Source organism: Arvicanthis niloticus, chromosome 1 (assembly GCF_011762505.2).
Source record: "Arvicanthis niloticus isolate mArvNil1 chromosome 1, mArvNil1.pat.X, whole genome shotgun sequence".
Lineage (NCBI taxonomy): Eukaryota > Metazoa > Chordata > Mammalia > Rodentia > Muridae > Arvicanthis > Arvicanthis niloticus.
Window position 1 is genome coordinate 159,864,301 of NC_047658.1, and position 18,447 is coordinate 159,882,747.

An 18,447-nucleotide genomic window follows, 5' to 3' on the forward strand; every position below is an offset into this window, starting at 1 on the left:
GAAAATGATCCTGTATGGCCCTTGACCTGTGACTTATCTTGTGTGACCCTTGACCTGTGTGGCCCTTGAGGTTCCAACAAGCTCACACTGATGCCAGGAGCCTTACCTGAGTAGATGCTCCTACCCGTTACCTTCTCCAAGACCAACCTAAGCACAAGCTCTCTTTCCTCAAAGGAGCCAGAGAGGGAGGTGTGTTGTGCCACACCCTTGCTTGTCTCTCTTCTTCTTCTCACCCCAGCCCACCCCAGCCTCTCCACCTCTCTCTATCTCTCTGCCTGCTGCTGCCTTCCCCACCCCCACTCTGCTTCACCATCTCTAAGCTTTTACTGCACAATGCCTGTGACAGTGGAGACAGATGTGTCCCAGCTGTGCATTCCCCCCCAGCGCCTGCTTTATAAGCAGATTGATTGTGGAGCCTGGCTGGTCCATCAATCCAGACTTCAGATTTCACAGCCCCGTTCAGGTGTCCGGGAATTCCATCTCACCAGCATCCGAAACACATTTCTCAGTTACACCCACTTCCCACAAGAAGAACTTAAGACCCAGAAAACATGGCTTAGTCAAAAACCTCGACTGAAGAAACAAAGCACTTATAGCAGATTCACCAGGAAAGTCTGTCCCATTTATAGACAGTCCATTCTTGGTTTGCCCAGAAACACAATACAGCCAACTGACAAGGCCACAAGAGAGACACATGGCAGAGAACTCCTCCCGTTTCTCATAAGATTCTGTGAGAATTGACCATCATTTACTACTTCAAATTTAGATGTTGTTTTTCACTTATAAGTTTTTTGGTTGTTGTATATACTGCTTATATGTAAAAGCTGCCTTACTGCTTTTGGATTTGGAATGAGCTCCAGGATGAAAGTGTGTGTCATAAATATATATGCAGTTCATTCTGGCATACTTTTCAAGCCAAGGAGCATATGGAATTTCTCATGCTGCTAAAATGATGGAGTGGGGAGTTAGCATGCTGGGCTGGGTTTTCTCTTACGTATGGTACAGAACACAATCTCTACAAATTTTTTGTTGTTGTTGTTATTACTATTACTATTATAATTATTATTATTATTGGGGCAGGCATATGCATGTGTCATAGTACACACGTGGGAGTCAGAGGACAGCCTGTGAGAGTCATTTCTCCCCTTCTACTATATGAGAACTAGAGATCAATCTCAGGTAGTCAGAATTAATGGTGGGTTCTGTTGAGGTTTGGTCCATTGCTATGTATTGTAATGCTGAATTCTGTACTGGAAGGTCTAAGCCTATGAGGGAATTCTCACCTTTACCAGCTTTTGTTGTGCAAACCTTGTTCCTTAATTTAGAACTATTGGTTAATAAAGATGTCAACAGCTTATAGCTGGTGAGAAGAGAAGTAAGCCGGTGCTTGGGTTGGTTCCCTTGGGCTAGGGTCTGAAGCAGAGACCACAAGGAGAGCAGAGAGAAGTCTCCTTGGGGTAGGTTAATCCCGAGAGCATGGCCATGAGGGATGACCAGTGGGGTTCCAGGGTCCAGGTAGAAGATGGCAAATTATATCACGGAATTATTGACAGGGAATTAAAAATAGCATACAGGGTTGATATCTGACCAGCTCTAGTGCTCTAAGGCTTATTATAAAAACAAAGCTTTTGTGTCTTTGATTTGGGAACTAAATGATCTAAGCTGGGATAGAAACCCCCAATTAATGTTTAACAGTACAGGATCCCTCGACCCACTGAGGCATCTTGCTGGCCCTGTGCACAACTTCTGAAGCCTTAAATGTTACAATAATAAATGTATACATCTAAACAGTAATAGAAAGATAAGTTACTTGTGTATCTGTTGCCCTCTTGCTGGATTTTATAATTTTTAGTTGTTCATGTCCTAGGAACATTTTCAGCTATCAAGTTTTGCCTTTGTCAATATTTTCACAACTGAATTATTGAGTCAGACAATGACAGTAAAGACTGTGTTTTCCAAACCACCTTTATCAAAGATATATCAAAGCTACAGAATAAACTGTAATTCACTCTACATCCTTTTCTTGGTTTTGTCCTTCTAAAACAGGATCTCACTCTGAGTCACCACACCTGGCTGACATATTTTTTTTTTAACCTTATTTCCCCATCATGGAATCTGTGTTTTTAATTTTGGACATTTTGCTAGTCAAGTGTTCTTTTGTGATGGTTGCTTCTAATTACCAGGGAGACTGAAATTCTGCCATATGGCCTTTTCTTTTTTTCTTTTTTTCCCATTTATTTATTTATTCACTTTATATCCTGATCACAGCCCCTTCATCTCATCCCAATCCCTCCCTCACATGGTCACCCCTGCCTCTTCATAGGAGATCCTCTCTGGATACCAACCCACTCTGGCACCTCAAGTTGCTGAAAGACTAGGTACATCCTCTCCCACTGAAATCAGACAAGATGGCCAGTTAGAGGAGTAGGCTCCACAAGAAGGCAACAGATTCAGGGACAGCCCCTGCTTCAGTTGTTGAGGGACCCACATGAAAACCAAGCTGTACATCTGCTACATACTTGGGAGCTGGAGTGCTAGGTCTAGCCCCTTGTATGCTCTTTGGTTGGTGGTTCAATTTCTGGTCTATAAGGGTCCAGTTTAGTTGACTCTGTTGGTCTTCTTGTGGTGTTCCTATTCCCTTCCCAGACTCTCAGTCCTTCCCCCAACTCTTTCACAAGACTCCCCGAGCTCCATTTAATGTTTAGCTGTAGGTCCCTGCATCTGTTTTGGTCAGCTACAGGGTGGTGCCTCTCAGAGGACAGTTATGCTAGACTACTGTCTGCAAGCATAACAGAGTATCATTAATAGTGTTAGGGATTGGTGCTTGCCCATGGGATGGGTCTCAAGTTGGGCCTGTCATTTGTTGGCCACTCCCAGTCTCTGTTCCATCTTTGTCCCTGCACATTTTGGGTTGAAGGTTTTGTGGGTGACTTGGTGTCTTTATCCCTCCCCTGGGAGTCCTACCTGGCCTTTTCTGTTGGACAGTTCCTAACGTGTGATCTCTTGTATGTAGGACCTATGATTCAGGGTCTTGTTTACAAGGGGAAAGGAGCCACTGACGTGCAAATGCAGCCCCTTGCCATTCACTGAAAACCAGCAATACATGTGGACCTCTTGTCTCCCTTGCAGCGCTGCCAAGCTCCTGGACAAGAGCCCCTTCTCTGTCAATAACCAGAACCCTCTGCTCACTTCGCCAGCCAGCGTCCAACTGGCCCAGATACAGGCCCAGCTCACCCTCCATCGGCTGAAGATGGCACAGACTGCAGTCACCAACAACACTGCAGCTGCCACGGTCCTGAATCAAGTCCTCTCCAAAGTGGCCATGTCCCAGCCTCTCTTCAACCAGCTTCGGCATCCGTCTGTGCTTGGCACCACACATGGCCCTACTGGGGTCTCCCAGCATGCTGCCTCCGTTCCCAGTGCTCACTTTCCCTCAACTGCAATTGCCTTTTCACCCCCAAGCCAGACAGGAGGCCTGGGGCCTTCTGTGAGCCTCCCCAGCCAGCCTCCCAACGCTATGGTAGTACCTACCTTCAGTGGGGTGGTGCCTCAGACCCCTGCCCAGCCAGCAGTCATCCTAAGCATTGGGAAGGCTGGACCTACACCTGCTACTACAGGGTTCTATGAGTATGGCAAGGCCAACACCGGTCAGGCATACGGTTCTGAAACGGAGGGCCAGCCAGGCTTCTTGCCAGCCCCGGCCTCGGCCACAGCATCAGGCAGTGTGGCCTATGAAGGGCACTATAGCCATACAGGGCAGGATGGTCAAGCTGCCTTCTCTAAAGACTTCTACGGACCCAATGCCCAAGGGTCACATGTAGCAGGTGGATTTCCATCTGATCAGGCTGGGAGCATGAAAGGAGATGTTGGTGGGCTGTTGCAAGGTACCAACAGCCAGTGGGAGAGGCCCTCTGGATTCTCCGGCCAAAACAAGCCTGATATTACAGCAGGGCCCAATTTGTGGGCTCCACCTGCCAGCCAACCTTACGAGCTGTATGATCCTGAGGAGCCTACCTCAGACAGGGCCCCTCCTGCCTTTGGATCTCGGCTTAACAACAGCAAGCAGGGGTTCGGCTGCTCCTGCCGGAGGACAAAGGAGGGGCAGGCCATGCTGTCCGTGAGGCCCCTGCAGGGTCATCAACTGAAGGACTTCCAAGGCTTGGCTCCAGTGCACCTACCACACATCTGCAGCATCTGTGATAAGAAGGTGTTTGACTTGAAGGTGAGTTACCCAAGAAGGGCTGGGACCCAAGCAGGGACTCTAGCAGCATCTAAGAGGAACTCTTTTGAGGACTAGGGTGCTGAACTCATCAATGCCCTTTAAGGAAATCGCAGGTTGTAGACCCAAAGGAGTTTTAGAATTACATCCGGGTCCTTTCTCTGCTCTAAGGCAGACGATATCTTCCCCCTAGACAGATGAAAAAACAGTGGCTTCCTCTTTCACTTTGAGGATCTTTTTCTCCTTTGCACTTTCTAGAAGCTTCAGCTCCTTCGATATGTATGTTGTACTGAGCTTGAAAGAGTTAAAAGTGGAATTCTGGATCAAGGGCAAAAGATCAATTCTTAGACCAGATCTAGACAAACCATTAAAGTGAACTCAAAATGTGCCAAGTAGAGGGAAAGTCTCCCAGGCCTTGGCAAAGTGCTTTGCACTGCTGTGGACAGAACCTGCCCTGGAAGGATGTTTGCTCCAAGGTTTATTGACAGTACAGTGAAATATTTCAAAGCCATAATAACACAGGTAACAGCTGACAGACATTAAACTCTTCCCATGTACTACTTGTAACTGTGTGAGGTAGACACTGAGGTTGGTTTTTGTTGTTGCTTTACTGTGTTTTGAGAATGGGTCTGTCTCATTTAGTTCTGGCTGATCTTGGGCTGATCTGAGGCTAGTTGCTGCCTTTCTGGGTGCTGGAGTTGTAGGCATATGCCACCATGCCCCAGAAAGGTAGATACTGGCATTTCCTTCTTTCCATAGATGAGTCGTCCCCGACCACCTAGGCAGAGAGTGGCAGAGAGGAGGTTTAGTCATAGATACGGCCTCCCCGAGCCTGCTGCCACGCAGCCCTCTCCCATCCCGCTCCAAAGCACGGTACAGTTCCCCCTTAGTGGGAGTCACAGCGAAGGTGTCTTTCACGCTGCCCAGGTCATGTCTCTCAGATACATGTCTGTGACTTGAGTGAGTGAGACAAACCTTTCCACTCAGTGAGGGCAGTGATGCTGGAGGTCTCTGTCTCTCAGTCTTTTGTGAGGCTTTACAACTCACTATACCCCAGACCAGAGAGAAGCAGATGGAGGAAGAGCATGAGGTCAGAGATGGGTCAGGGGTCTATGGACAGGAGACAAGGGAATCTGACTTCAAGTATGGGTAGTCATCCTAGATAGCCTACAGGGTATGCAAGTAAGGGGTTAAGAGAGACTGGCATTTGGGTAGCAGCACCTGGAATAAGGAGGCACAGGGAAAGAGATGGAGATGAGGTGTCCTGGTAGTCCAGCCTCAGGGTGCTCTGTGCTCCCTGCCTGGCTGGTGGTAATTGCCTTCATTCTCTGCCTTCCCATGGACTCAGTTCAGTTCTGGTCCTTTCTCTGGTCTTCTAGGACTGGGAGCTACATGTGAAGGGGAAGCTGCATGCCCAGAAATGCCTGCTCTTCTCAGAAAGGTAAGTGCTGTCTGGATAGTTCTATGTGGGTTCTCAGCAGGTGTTCACTGAATCATGCTGGGCTGGGCACAGGAAAACTGCAGAAAGCCAAGCAGGGGAAGAATTCCCTGTCATCCAGAAGCTTCCACTTTTACAGCGAGCACATGAGCTCAAATCTTAGTGCAATCAGAAGACCACATTTGGTGATGGGGTGGGGGAGGTGCGTTTGAGTTCATGGCTCTTGGACACATTGCATTGCAAATGGAGCATCTGGGTGATACCTTACTGAGGTCACCTCAGGAGAGGTGGTTGTATGAGGCAAGCACACTCCTACCTGACAGAACTGGTTTTAGAGGTTTGAAGGCCCTACAGCTGTTGTGGATCTGGGGTACAGGGCAGCGTCAACTCTGACCAGCACAGAAAGAGAGAGAGGCAGGGAAGTTCCGAGTCCCAGGTCTGATCTGTGAAGATTGTTGTTGCTGCTGCTGCTGCTGCTGTGGGCATGACTGAAGCTTGTGGGGACTTAAAGGAAGGAGTGATGCCCTGGGACCTCAGAACAAGATGCTGGTTGCCATGCTGAGAATAGATTCTGTGGAAAGGCATACGTTAGAGATCAGTGGGGAGAGCCTGTCTGACCCCCCAAAAAACCTCATGGACTAGGTTATTGTTCACAACAGCTTAGAAGTGAAAGCTGGGAGGCCAATCAACAGAGGGCAGAAGAACTAAATGTGGGCTGTCCACACAATGCAACGTTACGTAGTCTTAAAAAGGAAGGAAACTCTGACACACAATTTTGAGCTGTAAAATTCCACTCTGGTGAGGTGTTTTGGAGGCTAAACAGGCTGGGGCTGGTGGGGAACGGAGAGTGGGGGTATCACGGGCACAACTTCAGTTGTGTAAAGTGAAGCTCTGTGGTTGGCTGGGAGTGATCGTTTTTTACATTGACATGACGGTATTTGGTGCCACAGAGCTGTGCCCTTAAACATGGTTAAGTTTAAGCTTAGATATCTAAGAAAGTGAATATATGTGAATATACTGTCTTATTTTCTTAGATATCTAAGTGCAGTCATGTGTAGGACCTCCCTGCAGTTAAGAGTTCTTACAAAGGCCTCCTTTTCTTGTGGTACCCATCTTAAAGCTCACAATTAAGTAACACTTAGCACATTCACCACCGTGTCTCACTAAGCCCCCAGCCCTTCCTACCATTACCCCTGGGGATCAGTCTGTTCCGATTATGATGTTTTATGTAAATGGAATCCTATACTATATGACCTTTCATGTCTGTTTTTTTTAAACTTTTCATATTTAGGACACTCACCTACATCCTACTAGACAGTATATTCACATATATTCACTTTCTTAGATATCTAAGCTTACCTGCTCATCTGTTGATGGGCACGCCAGTCATTTCTGCTTTCTGCCACCGTGACCAAGGCAGCTCTGAGCAGAAACACATGGGTTTTTATTTGAGGATATGTTCTTCAACTTTTGGGTTGGGGGACATATTGGAGCAGACTTTGGGAGTCATCTAGTCTTTTTATTTGATTTATTGAAGAAACTAAATCATTCCCTTTCCTTCCCCTTCTCCTCTAGTGCTGGCCTCCGGAGTATACGTGCTTCGGGAGAGGGGGCACTGCCTGCTGCCGCAAACAGCACAGCTGTTTATAACCCCACTGGAAATGAGGGTGAGTGGAAGAGGCCCTCAGATGGCAGCTGGGAACAGGATGCAATCCTCAAGTTTATGTTCTACCTCTGAACTCCAGTTCTTCCCTGATAGGAGCTTCCTGAGCATGTGCAGACAGGCAGGTCCAGCACTGACAAGTTCTCTGGGGTATTTTAGACCCTCCCTGTGCCAGTTACAGTGAGCACGGAGGTGTAGTCATGCAAACACTAATAAGTATAGCAAGAGAAAATATAGTGTTCTTGTCCCACACGTCTGAATCCTCTGTGTGTGTGTGTGGGGGGGGGGGGTTGTGGGGGAGAGTGTGTGTGCATCTGTATGAATGTGCTTCTCGTTGGTCTCCAGCTCATGGATTGGGCTAGGGTGACCAGGGAGCCTCAGAGACACTCCTGTCTGTCTCCCCAACACTGGAATTACAAGCAAGTGCTACCACACCTGCTATTTCCTGTGAGTTCTTGAGATTGAACTCAGGACCTCAGGCCTGCAGGGCAAGCACCGACCAATCAAGCCACCTCCCCAGTAATGAATTTTGAAGGTCAGGTTTGTGACTAGGTTATCCTTTTGTTTAACCTGGTATCATTCATCATTCAGATTATAGCTCAAATCTTGGAACATCATATGCAGCCATTCCAACAAGGGCCTTTGCTCAGTCAAACTCCGTGTTTCCTTTGGCTTCCTCTGGGACAAGTGTGAGTATAAAAGCTTTTTCCTCCATTCTCCTCATCGACCCCAAAATGTTCATGTCATCTACACCTCTACAGAGAGATGGATGCATAGAAGGTTGGGGTGAAGCTGGGTCTTTGGGTCATTCAAAGAATATCCCTAGACAGGCCAGGAGGTGCTTTACCATCCTACGAACACTGAAACACAGAAAATGATGCTCTGTGTTCCTTTACTGTTGTGTGTTTGTTGAGGCAGGTCTCCCTGTGTGTCCCTGCTGGGCCTGGTATTTGCTATGTAATCTAAGATGGCCTAAGCTCATGTCAGTTCTGCCTGCACCTCCCGAATGCTGGAATTATACCATGCTAGTGTCGAGCTTTCTGACAGAAGTTGCTAAATTCAAAGTTACTGACTAGCATTTCACGATGACTGAGAAGGAAAGCCACAGGCTCTTATGTTTGAAAAATTCTTAATTAAAAATGTATTGCTTTGTGTGGTGGTCTGCATCTTTAACCCTAGCATTTGGGACCCTATAGCAGACTTGTCCCTATGAATGCAAGCCTAGCCTGATCTACACAGTGAGCTCCAAGCCAGTCAAAGCTACATTGTGAAACCCTGTCTTATCATGTCTCATCCCAGATTATTTATGTATGTGTGTGTGTGTGTGTGTGTGTGTGTGTCAGTGTAAGGCATGTACATGAGAAACACCCACAGATGCCAGCAGAAGAAATCGGGTGAACTGCCGCATATCAGTGCTGGGAACCAAACCCAGGTCCTTTGGAAGAGCCTCAAGTGCTCTCAGCCACTGAGCTACCTCCTTAGCTTTTAAAATAAGTTTTAATATTTTATTGCTATGGATCCCTTTGGCTGAGAGTGTGATTCTAAGACTAGAGCCAAAGAGTAAAAGTGACAGGTACTGTCGGCTTCCTGACTGGGTCAGTTAACTGTGTGTGGAGGAGGTGGGGGTGGGGGCTGGGGAGACAGGGGCGGGGTTACAGGGGACAGCTCTGTCCTCTGTATGTCCTTACAGTGTGTCCAGAGGACAGCTTTCGGGAGTCAGCACTCACCTTCTACTTCTCTTGTTTCTGCTGCCATGTACCCCAGGCTAGCCTGTGAGCTTCAGAGTCATTCATTCTCCTGTCTCTACCTCTCCTCTTGATTGCAGAGAGCTGGGAGGCACATGCAGGCTCCCATGCCAGCTTTTTCCATGGGTTCCAAGGACCAACCTCGGGTTGTCACCACAATGTTGCTAGCCGAGGCTTCTCCCTGGATGTGACACTGGGTCTTGTTTTCTGCTCTTTGTTCACTTACTCTATGACAAGTGCTTTGATGCTCGAAAGGCCTAAGGCTTCAGCTTCCTTCTTCTGTAGTTGTGACATCCGTCCTCTTTCTCTCTTCTGATGTTTTTATTATTGCCTTCGCGCCTGCCATCAAAACTTGCTGAAAAACAAATGCACCTGGCCAAGCTCCACCAGAGGTGCCTGTGAGTGGCTCAGCTGCTGCCTCTGCTTTTCTAATCTGTGCAGAGAGCAGCTGTGGCCTCCCTCTCTCTTCTCTCACAAGCTCTGCTGGGCAGGTCTCCATGTGCTGCCCCCTCTGTGTGTTGGTACATCGCTACAGAACACCAGAGAAGCAAGCTGCACAATGCAGCTTCTAGCCTAGGGAGTAAGGGGCAGTCCTGGCCAGGCAGGCGCCTCCCTGACCCAGGTTTCTATTCCTCACGTCTGTTTATTCATGATGTTGAGTAGAAGTCCTTTAGGAAAGAGTGCTGACCTGGAAGTTCACGTTAGTCACAGTTAGTCTTGTGGCTTCTACCATTCACTCTTACCCAGGCTGGGGGAGGCTGCTGGCCTGGGTGACAAGTAGTCTGGGGTCAGAGTCTGCACACTAACATCTCTTTGAGCTATGGGTATAAAATGCGAGCTGGTATCATCTGAGCCCCTTTGGGGGCAATTAGAAAGGCTATGGGAGCCATGGGCAGGGCAGTTCTGAGTTTGTTCCACGCATCATCCCTGCCCTCCAGCACTGACCACTGAGTCTGTGGTCTTGGAGTCAGAGACCTAAATTCAGGTCTTAGTGCTGGAGCTGACAGCAGTGTGGTCACAGACAGGTCATTTTACTTCTCTAAAACTCCATTCCTTTATGGATGGACACATGGACAGTAACTTTCCAAATGACGAGTTTGAGAGGTAGGAAAAATTCTAAGTTTTCAGATGATGTGTAACTTATTTGTATTATACCTTACATGGCATGTTGCACATGGCTTCCTAGTCCAGTGCCCAAGGCTAGACTAGGTCAGGGTGAGGCAATCCCACAGTGTTGGGATAGACCACCGAGTATCTATCACCTACATGGATAATGTCTATAATAATGCATTGCACACGGTCCTAACTAGTTAGGACCCACAGAACTAACAATGGTTGTTAATGGGTAATAAGTCCTTCTACCTAGAAGGCTGGGAAAACCACTTTGTGCTAGCTGCAGCTCTGCCTAGGTTTTTGTGCCAACGTTTTCCTTACACTGGCCTGCCTATCTGTCGTATCTGCTCTTTGGGTGATTTGAGGTCCCGTGGAGGCACTGTACAAGCTAGGCAAACATGAGTCATGTGATGATGTACAGGAATGATGGTTCTGACATTCTGTGTTAATCCAAACAAATCTCTGAGAACCACTTCTCCTAAATGGCTCAAGGTGGGAAGCTTGTAAAACATTATGCTTTCTGCATAGAGGGCGGGCAGGAGCTGGAGATCCCAGATGCCATAAACTACAGTTAACATTTCTGTTATGTTTAATCTGTTCTTAGCCTTCTGCAAAATATTAACTCATTTAGTCTTCCAGACAGCCCCCCCACATAGGTACTTTTATTACCCTTATTGTACAATCAAGAAACTGGGCCGAGAGAGACTTGGTACCTTTCCTGAGGTGACAGTGCTGGAAAATGCAGGTGGTTTAAGGTACAAGCAACCTGAGCCTGGGAGCCCCACACCTCACCGTGAAGCCGCGGAGCCCTGTTTCCCCATTCTCAGAGGACTTCTTACAGTGATTCTTTTCCTTAGTAAGTTTCTCTTCCTTCTCTCTACACTCCACCCCTAAACTCCTCAGGAGGAGGAGGAGGGGGGAGAGGAGGAAGAAGAAGAGGAGGAGGAGGAGGAAGAGGAAGAAGAGCTGAGACAACCTTAGGTGTGACAGGGACCTACCTAGCCATAGGCATCCATGGAACAGGGTACCATGTACTGTTCCAGTACTGTGGGACACTCAGGTTCTTCTGTACTACAGCACACTTCCCAAGACGACACAGGCACCCACAGTGCTTTTTGTAGAGTCCAGAGGAGGGGAGAGGCTTCGTTTGACTGGTTTTTATCATTATGAGCTTTGTGATGTCATGCTGGTCACATGAACTTCCTGGAGGATATCTGGGGGGTCAGGGACTCCCACCAGTTCCTACATGACCAGTCTGCTATCATTAGTGGAGTTCTTCTGTCTAAGTGCTTATGGCCACTTGGCCTGTTCTGGTGAGTGCAAAGGCAGGCATGTATCTCTCTTTGGGGAAACCTGAAATGTAAAACTGCTGACATCAGAAGACAAGTTGAGGAGCTGAGCTGCTGCCTAGGAGCTGAGTTGCCACAGAAAACTATTTCACAGGCTCTGTGAATGCTCAGTACAGCACCTCAGAGCAATCGTGGGTTTTTGCCCCCTGCAGAGACCAGCAAAGACAATGAGCTATGATGCATCTCTCTCTGCAATCATGCCTGCGGCTTATACTGGGGGTCTTTTCTTTCTGAGGACATTTATGTGGAACTTACACTGTTGAACAAGACCAAATGTAACCAAGGCTCTGTCCCAGTGGGAACACTACTGTTTGTGGACCACCACCACCAACAAAAACCCATTGCTACTCTGAAAGCTCCCTTTCTAAGCAGGAGGACAAAGTGACACAGAGGCTGGAGAAGGGAGAGTGTATAACATACCCAAACTGCCACAAAAATCTAAAACAGCAGCAGCAGCAGCAGCAGCAGCCTGGCAGCAGCTGGGCTGAATCTAAACTGGCCTTGTCTCCGCTTGAGCTAGAGTCTCTCTTCCCCGTGTTTTGATAGAGATGGGACCTCAGAGAGACAGTTGCTCTCCATGTTTGTTAGTGGCGTGTGATTTGTGTGTGTCCTCAGCCCCTGTCACTCTATTCAGGGTCCCCAGGGATGGGTGTTGCTTTTCACTTAGGCTGAGCTATTTGACAGAGCCATGGCTTCTCCTTGGCTGTCTGAGTCGTCATAAACAGAGTAATCAGGTTTCTACAAGGGCCGTCCAGACTCCTCGGGCTGTAAATAGGCTTCTCACACTCGCTAAAGACATATTTTGTCTGGGTGGAGCTGTATGGTCATCCTACAGGGTTCACAGCTGTAGACATCATTTTAATTTTGCTTTCTTACCAATACTCTGTATCCCAACACCCATAAATCAGGAAACTGAGGCTGAGGAAAGCAGTATGTTTGTAGAAGGCCACAGGCGCAAAGCATAGGTTGCCCCTCAGATTGCTGGCATTTCTAGAACATTTATCTGTCCTGCCAGGCCTTCTGAATCCACGGCTCAGAGCAGGACTGTCTCCTGACATCTCTGTACATGAGGATCTGTGTGGCCCACACTCTGTCCCCTTCCTGTTTCTATCCTAGCTCTGTCATTGCACCTGTTCCCTCAGCTCAGGCCACCAGCCTGCATTTTCAAAGACTGATAGAAGACAGAAGAACTAAGTGACCTTTATTTCCTGAATCTTAAAATTTTCTTTTCATCTTTATTACTTTTTCTTGTTACAAAAGTAATACACATGATGTGGAAAGAATTCTAACACACGTGTGTGTGTGTGTGTGTGTGTGTGTGTGTATTCCTACTTTGTAGAGAAAACTGAAGGCAAGCTAAAATTTGCTACAACTTATATCTGCAGAATGTTCAACAAGAAAAGGTACTTTAAAAGACAGATCATGGTACACCTTATATTTTATCATCTTTATTTTCATTTTTTAAAAAGATTCATTTATTTTACACAAATGAGTACATTGCAGCTGTCTTCAGCCATACCAGAAGGGAACATTGGATCCCATTACAGATGGTTGAGCCACCATGTGGTTGCTGGGAATTGAACTCAGGATCTCTGGAAGAGCAGTCAGTGCTCTTAACTGCTGAGCCATCTCTCCAGTCCTTATTTTCATTTAAAAAAAAAAAAAGAAAAAGAAAAAAAACTAAATTTAACTTACTTTACTTTTTTTCAGGTGTATGGGCATTTTTCCTGTATGTGTGACTGTGTACCACATGCATATCTAGTGACCACAAGGCCAGGAAAAGTTGGATCCCCTGTAACAGTTGTGAACTGCCATGTTGATGCTGGGAACTGAACCAGGTTCTCTGCAAGAATGGCCAGTGTTCTTAACCACTGAGCAATTTCTACAGCCTTGTCTTATTTTCTTTTTGAGATAGGATCTCACTACATAGCTTTAGCTGGCCTGGAACTCACTATATATATATAGACCTGGAACTCAGAAAGATCCAGCTGCCTTTGCTGCCTGAGTGCTGGGATTAAAAGCATGTACTACCACGCTCAGCGAGGCCTCCAGTTTTAACACTCTAGGATTCTAAAGTTTACAGTGATGAAGTAGCTCAGAATGGAAACAACTTAATAGCCACACACAAGTGCTTGGCACAGGTAGAGGTGATTTACTTTTGAGTTAAACCTAGTATGTTCCGAAAACTGTTTGAGAAAATCGATAAGAACACCATCTGTGCCCACCCTCTAAGTTAATTCACAATATACAGCTCTGGAGTCCACACTCAGTTCTATCTGCATGTTCTGTTCAGAATCACCACTGTGAAGAATAAACATTTGTCCTTTCTCATCATGTGCACTCAGCACACACACGAGAAGATTCCCAGCCACGCTGCCATATAACATGAGGATACCCAAAGACATCCATTTGGAGCCCAAAAATTGTTTACTGAAGGTGGGATCTACAATCTGTAGTTGCAGGAAACACTTGTAGAGACTCCTCTTACCTACAGACCTGCTGCCCCCAGCCATGTCCTTAGTATAATTCTGAGGTATTTGAACAGAACCTCTGTGAGCTCACACACAGAGCCTGTTTGTACCTGCACCAAAGGGCACTGAAAGGTCTCCGAACCTTCAGAGACTAGTCTGTTTGCTCTTTTCACATTTCCACCCAGCTATAAAAGATTTGTGGGTAAGCTGAGAAGTCTGGGATCCAGCCTAAGAACCATTAGAAGCAGCATCGGGCAGAAGAGTAGTCCCGGCATGTTAGAAGACACAGCCCGAGCCACCCGACATATGGGGCATCTGAGGTTAGTGCCTCCCCTAGCTGGGAAAGGAGGATTGTCCTTTGAGCTTGGTAATTAGGGCTTTGGTTACAGCCCTGACACCTTAGCTCTTTTAGGGCTCTGACCTTGGGCTGGAAAGTCTCGAGTGCACCTGTCACATGTGTGTCTCCTGGGAACTCAGCAGCAGAGCCTAGAGGTGGGTGTGGCCTGAGCCCATCAGCACCTCACAGACAAAACTCCGGCTAGTGAGAGACAAGCAGTTCCCTAAGATCCAACTGTTTCTACTTCAGGACTCCTTTTAAAAGTTTTTGATACTTTTAAATATAATTCAAACTAACAAGAAAAGACATAAGGGACTCTTGAATGGTGCTTGCCAGGACTTAACTTTATCTTTCTCTCTTGTATTTATTTTCTCCTTCTTTTCTGTGTCTCATGGTCTGTCTGTCTCTGTCTGTCTGGAAGCCATTTTCTTCCCTGAATCATCATTTAATCGCCGTTCATTTCGATTTCCTAAGAATATGGATATTCTCTCTATCATCCCAGCAATATTTTTTTCTCAATCTAAGATCATCCTTCCATAGCGGGAGGAAGTAAAGAGACAAACGTTTATTTAGGTCAGGCATTATACCAAAGCACTTAATGTGTGGCGTGCCATTTCAGCTTCTCACTAAGTCTATGGAATCAATTTTATTCTCCTGGATTTATAGGCAAGCAAACTCACATCTAGAAAAATTTAGTAAGTGGCTTGCTGCAAGTTACAGGGGTGGAGATAGAGATTCTTTCTCCCACTATGTTGGTCCTGGTGCCTGGTTTCAATCAAGCATGTTCTAGACATAAAAATATCCTCTAGAGAGACCCCAGATACCTGTGTCTTCAGCGCATCTCAAAGTATCATCTCAGCCTTTTCTGACACCACGGCAGCCGTCATTCTTAGAGCACAGCTGTATCTGAAACACCGTGAGGATGACCTGTTCACCAGCATCGTATTGAAAGGTGCACATGGTTGTGAACAGGAATGGCTGAACAGCTGATTATAGGGAGTTCAGGGACATGTGATTCACTCACAGGTACACTGGCCACACAGGGCAGAGGACCCAGGTTTCCCTATCCTTCGGTTGACTCTGTGCAGTTTCTGCTACCCATAATGCAGTGGTCTCCCTTATCCTCCATTTGACTCTTTGCAGTTCCTGCTACCCATAATGCAGTGGTCCCCCCATCATCCTTTTGACTCTGCGCAGTTCCTGCTACCCATAAAACAGTGGTTTCCGTTATCCTCCATTTGACTCTGCGCAGTTCCTGCTACCCATAAAACAGTGGTTTCCGTTATCCTCCATTTGACTCTGCGCAGTTCCTGCTACCCATAAAGCAGTACTTCCTCTTGTCCTCGGTTTGACTTTGTGCAGTTCTTGCTACCCATAATGCACTGGTCCCCTTATCCTTGGTTTGACTTTGTGTGGTTCCTGCTACCTAAAGCAACTGAGGTCTGAGAACATTAAACGGGAACATAAAAGCGGTTCATCAATTTTATTAACTTTTTAAAAAATGTTATTTAATCTCTGTTTTACACTAGCTTTTTAACCCCCTCCCGGTCCACCCTCTGACTGTTCCATACCTCCTCCTCACCCACTCCCGTCTCCACAAGGATGTACCCACCTCCCAACCCCCCACCCTACCAGACCTCCCCACTCCCTGGGGGCCCAAGTCTCTCAAGAGTTAGGTGCATCTTCTCTGGCTGAGGCCAGACCAGGCAGTCTTCTGCTGTATATGTGTCCAGGGCCTCATATCAGCTGGTGTGTGCTGCCTGGTTGGTGGCCCAGTGTCTGAGAGATCTCAGGGGTCCAGGTTTGTTGAGACTGCTGGGTCGCCCTCTTCCTCTGCTTCTTCCAGCTTTTCCTTAAATCAACCACAGGGGTCACCAGCTTCTGTCCATTGGTTGGGTGTAAGTATCTGCGTCTGACTCTTTCAGCCACTTGTTGGGCCTCTTGGAGGGCAGTCATACTAGGCTCCTGTTTGTAAGCACACCATAGCATCAGTAATAGTGTCAGGCCTTGGAACCTCCCCTTGAGCTGGATCCCAATTTGGGCCTGTCACCAGACCTCCTTTTCCTCAGTCTCTTCTCCATTTTTGTTCCTGCAGTTATTTTAGACGGGAACAATTCTGGGTTAGAGTTTTTGAGTGTGGGATGGCAACCCCATTCCTCCACTCGATGCCCTGTCCTTCTCCTGGAGGTGGACTCTACAAGTTTCCTCTTCCCACTGTAGGGCGTTTCATCTAGGATCCCTCTTTTTAAGTCCTAAGCGTCTCTCACCTCCTAGGTCTCTGGTACATTCTAGAGGGTTCTTCTACCTTCTACCTCCTGAAGTCACCTGTTTCCATTCTTTCTGCTGGCCCTCAGGGCTTCAGTCCATTTCCCCCGCCCAATACCTGATCATGTTCCCCTCTTCCCTCCCCATCCCCTTTCCCACCCTGGATGTTCCCTCCCTCCCCCCTCCTGTGATTGCTTTCTTCTCCCTCCCAAATGAGACTGAAACATCCTTACTTGGGCCCTTTGGCTTGTTAATCTTTTTGAGTTCTGTGAACTATATTCTGGGTATTTTATACTACCCCCCCCCATATCCACTTATTAGTGAGTACATACCACGCGTATCCTTTGGGTCTGAGTTACCTCACTCAGGATGATATTTTTTTAGTTCCATCCATTTGCCTGCAAAACTCAGGATGTTCTTAAGAGCTGAGTAATATTCCATTATGTAAAATAAATCACATTTTCTGAATCCATTCTTCTGTTGTGGGACATCTGGGTTGTTTCCAGCTTCTGGCTATCAGAAACAAGGCCGCTCTGAACATAGTGGAACCATGCCCCTGTGACATGGTTAGGGCATCTTTGGGGTATATGCCCAAGAGTGATATAGCTAGGTCTTCAGATAGGTCTATTCCCAATTTTATGAAGAATCTCCAGATTTATTTCCAGAGTGGTTGTACCAGTTTGCAATCCCACCAGCAATGGAGGAGTGTTCTTCTTTCTCCACATCCTTGACAACATGTGTTGTCACCTGAGGTTTTGATCTTAGCTGTTCTGATTGGTGTAAGGTGGAATCTCAGTGTCATTTTGATTTGTAGTTCCCTGATCACTAAGGACTTTGAACATTTCCTTAAGTGATTCTCAGCCATTCGAGATTCCTCTGTTGCGTAGTTTTATATCCCATTTTTTTATTGGGTTGTTTGGTTTTTTTTGGTGGTTAGCTTCTTGAGTTCTTTATATATTTTGGATATTAACCCTCTATCAGATGTGGGGGTAGTACAGACTTTTTTTCCCCCAATCTGTAGGCTACCAATTTGTCCTGTTGATTATGTCCTTTGCCTTGCAGAAGCTTTCCAGGTCCATGAGGTCCCATTTATCAATTCTTGATCTTAGAGCATGAGCCATTGGAGTTCTGTTTAGGAAATTTCGCCCTGTACCAATGAATTCAAGGCTCTTCCCTACTTTCTCTTCTATTAGATTCAGTGTATCTGGTTTTATGTTGAGGTCCTTGATCCACTTGGACATGAGCTTTGTACAAGGTATCAAATATGGATCTATTTTCATTTTTCTACATATAGACTGGCAGTTAGACAAGCACCATTTATTGAAGATGCTTCTTTTTTCCATTATATATTTTTGGCTTCTTGGTCAAAGATCAAGTGTTCATAAGTGTGTGGTTTTATTTCTGGGTCTTCAATTCTATTCCATTGATTAACATATCTGTCTCTGTACTAATACCATGGAGTTTTTATTGGAGAGGTCAGGAATTCAATGCCCATACCTAAACATAATAAAAGCAATATACAGCAAACCAACAGCCAACATCAAATTAAATGAAGAGATACTTGAAGCAATCCCACTAAAATCAGGGACAAGACAAGGATGCACAGTCTTCTCATATCTATTCAATCTAGTACTCAAAATGCTAGCTAGAGCAATAAGACAACAAAAGAGATCAAGGAGATACAAATTAGCACAGAAGTCATGGTGTCTCTATTTGCAGATGATATGATAATATACATAAGTGATCCCAGAAATTCTACCAGAGAACTTCTACAGCTGATAAACAACTTCAGCAAAGTGGCTAGATATAAAATTAACTCAAATAAATCAGTAGCCTCCCTTTAAACA

General features: G+C 46.3%; 1 protein-coding gene across 4 annotated transcripts in view; it reads left to right on the top strand.

Annotated features, from left to right (window-relative positions):
• The window catches only part of Rbm20 (RNA binding motif protein 20), a 187,801-nt gene that overhangs the window by 133,324 nt on the left and 36,030 nt on the right, over positions 1-18,447 (top strand). For all 4 annotated transcript variants that reach the window (XM_034499236.2, XM_076924409.1, XM_076924418.1 and 1 more), the window contains exons 2-5: positions 3,130-4,222; positions 5,599-5,660; positions 7,233-7,324; positions 7,912-8,009. In XM_034499236.2, coding sequence (XP_034355127.1) covers positions 3,130-4,222; positions 5,599-5,660; positions 7,233-7,324; positions 7,912-8,009 — 1,345 coding nt within the window. The remainder of the gene's footprint in view (positions 1-3,129; positions 4,223-5,598; positions 5,661-7,232; positions 7,325-7,911; positions 8,010-18,447) is intronic.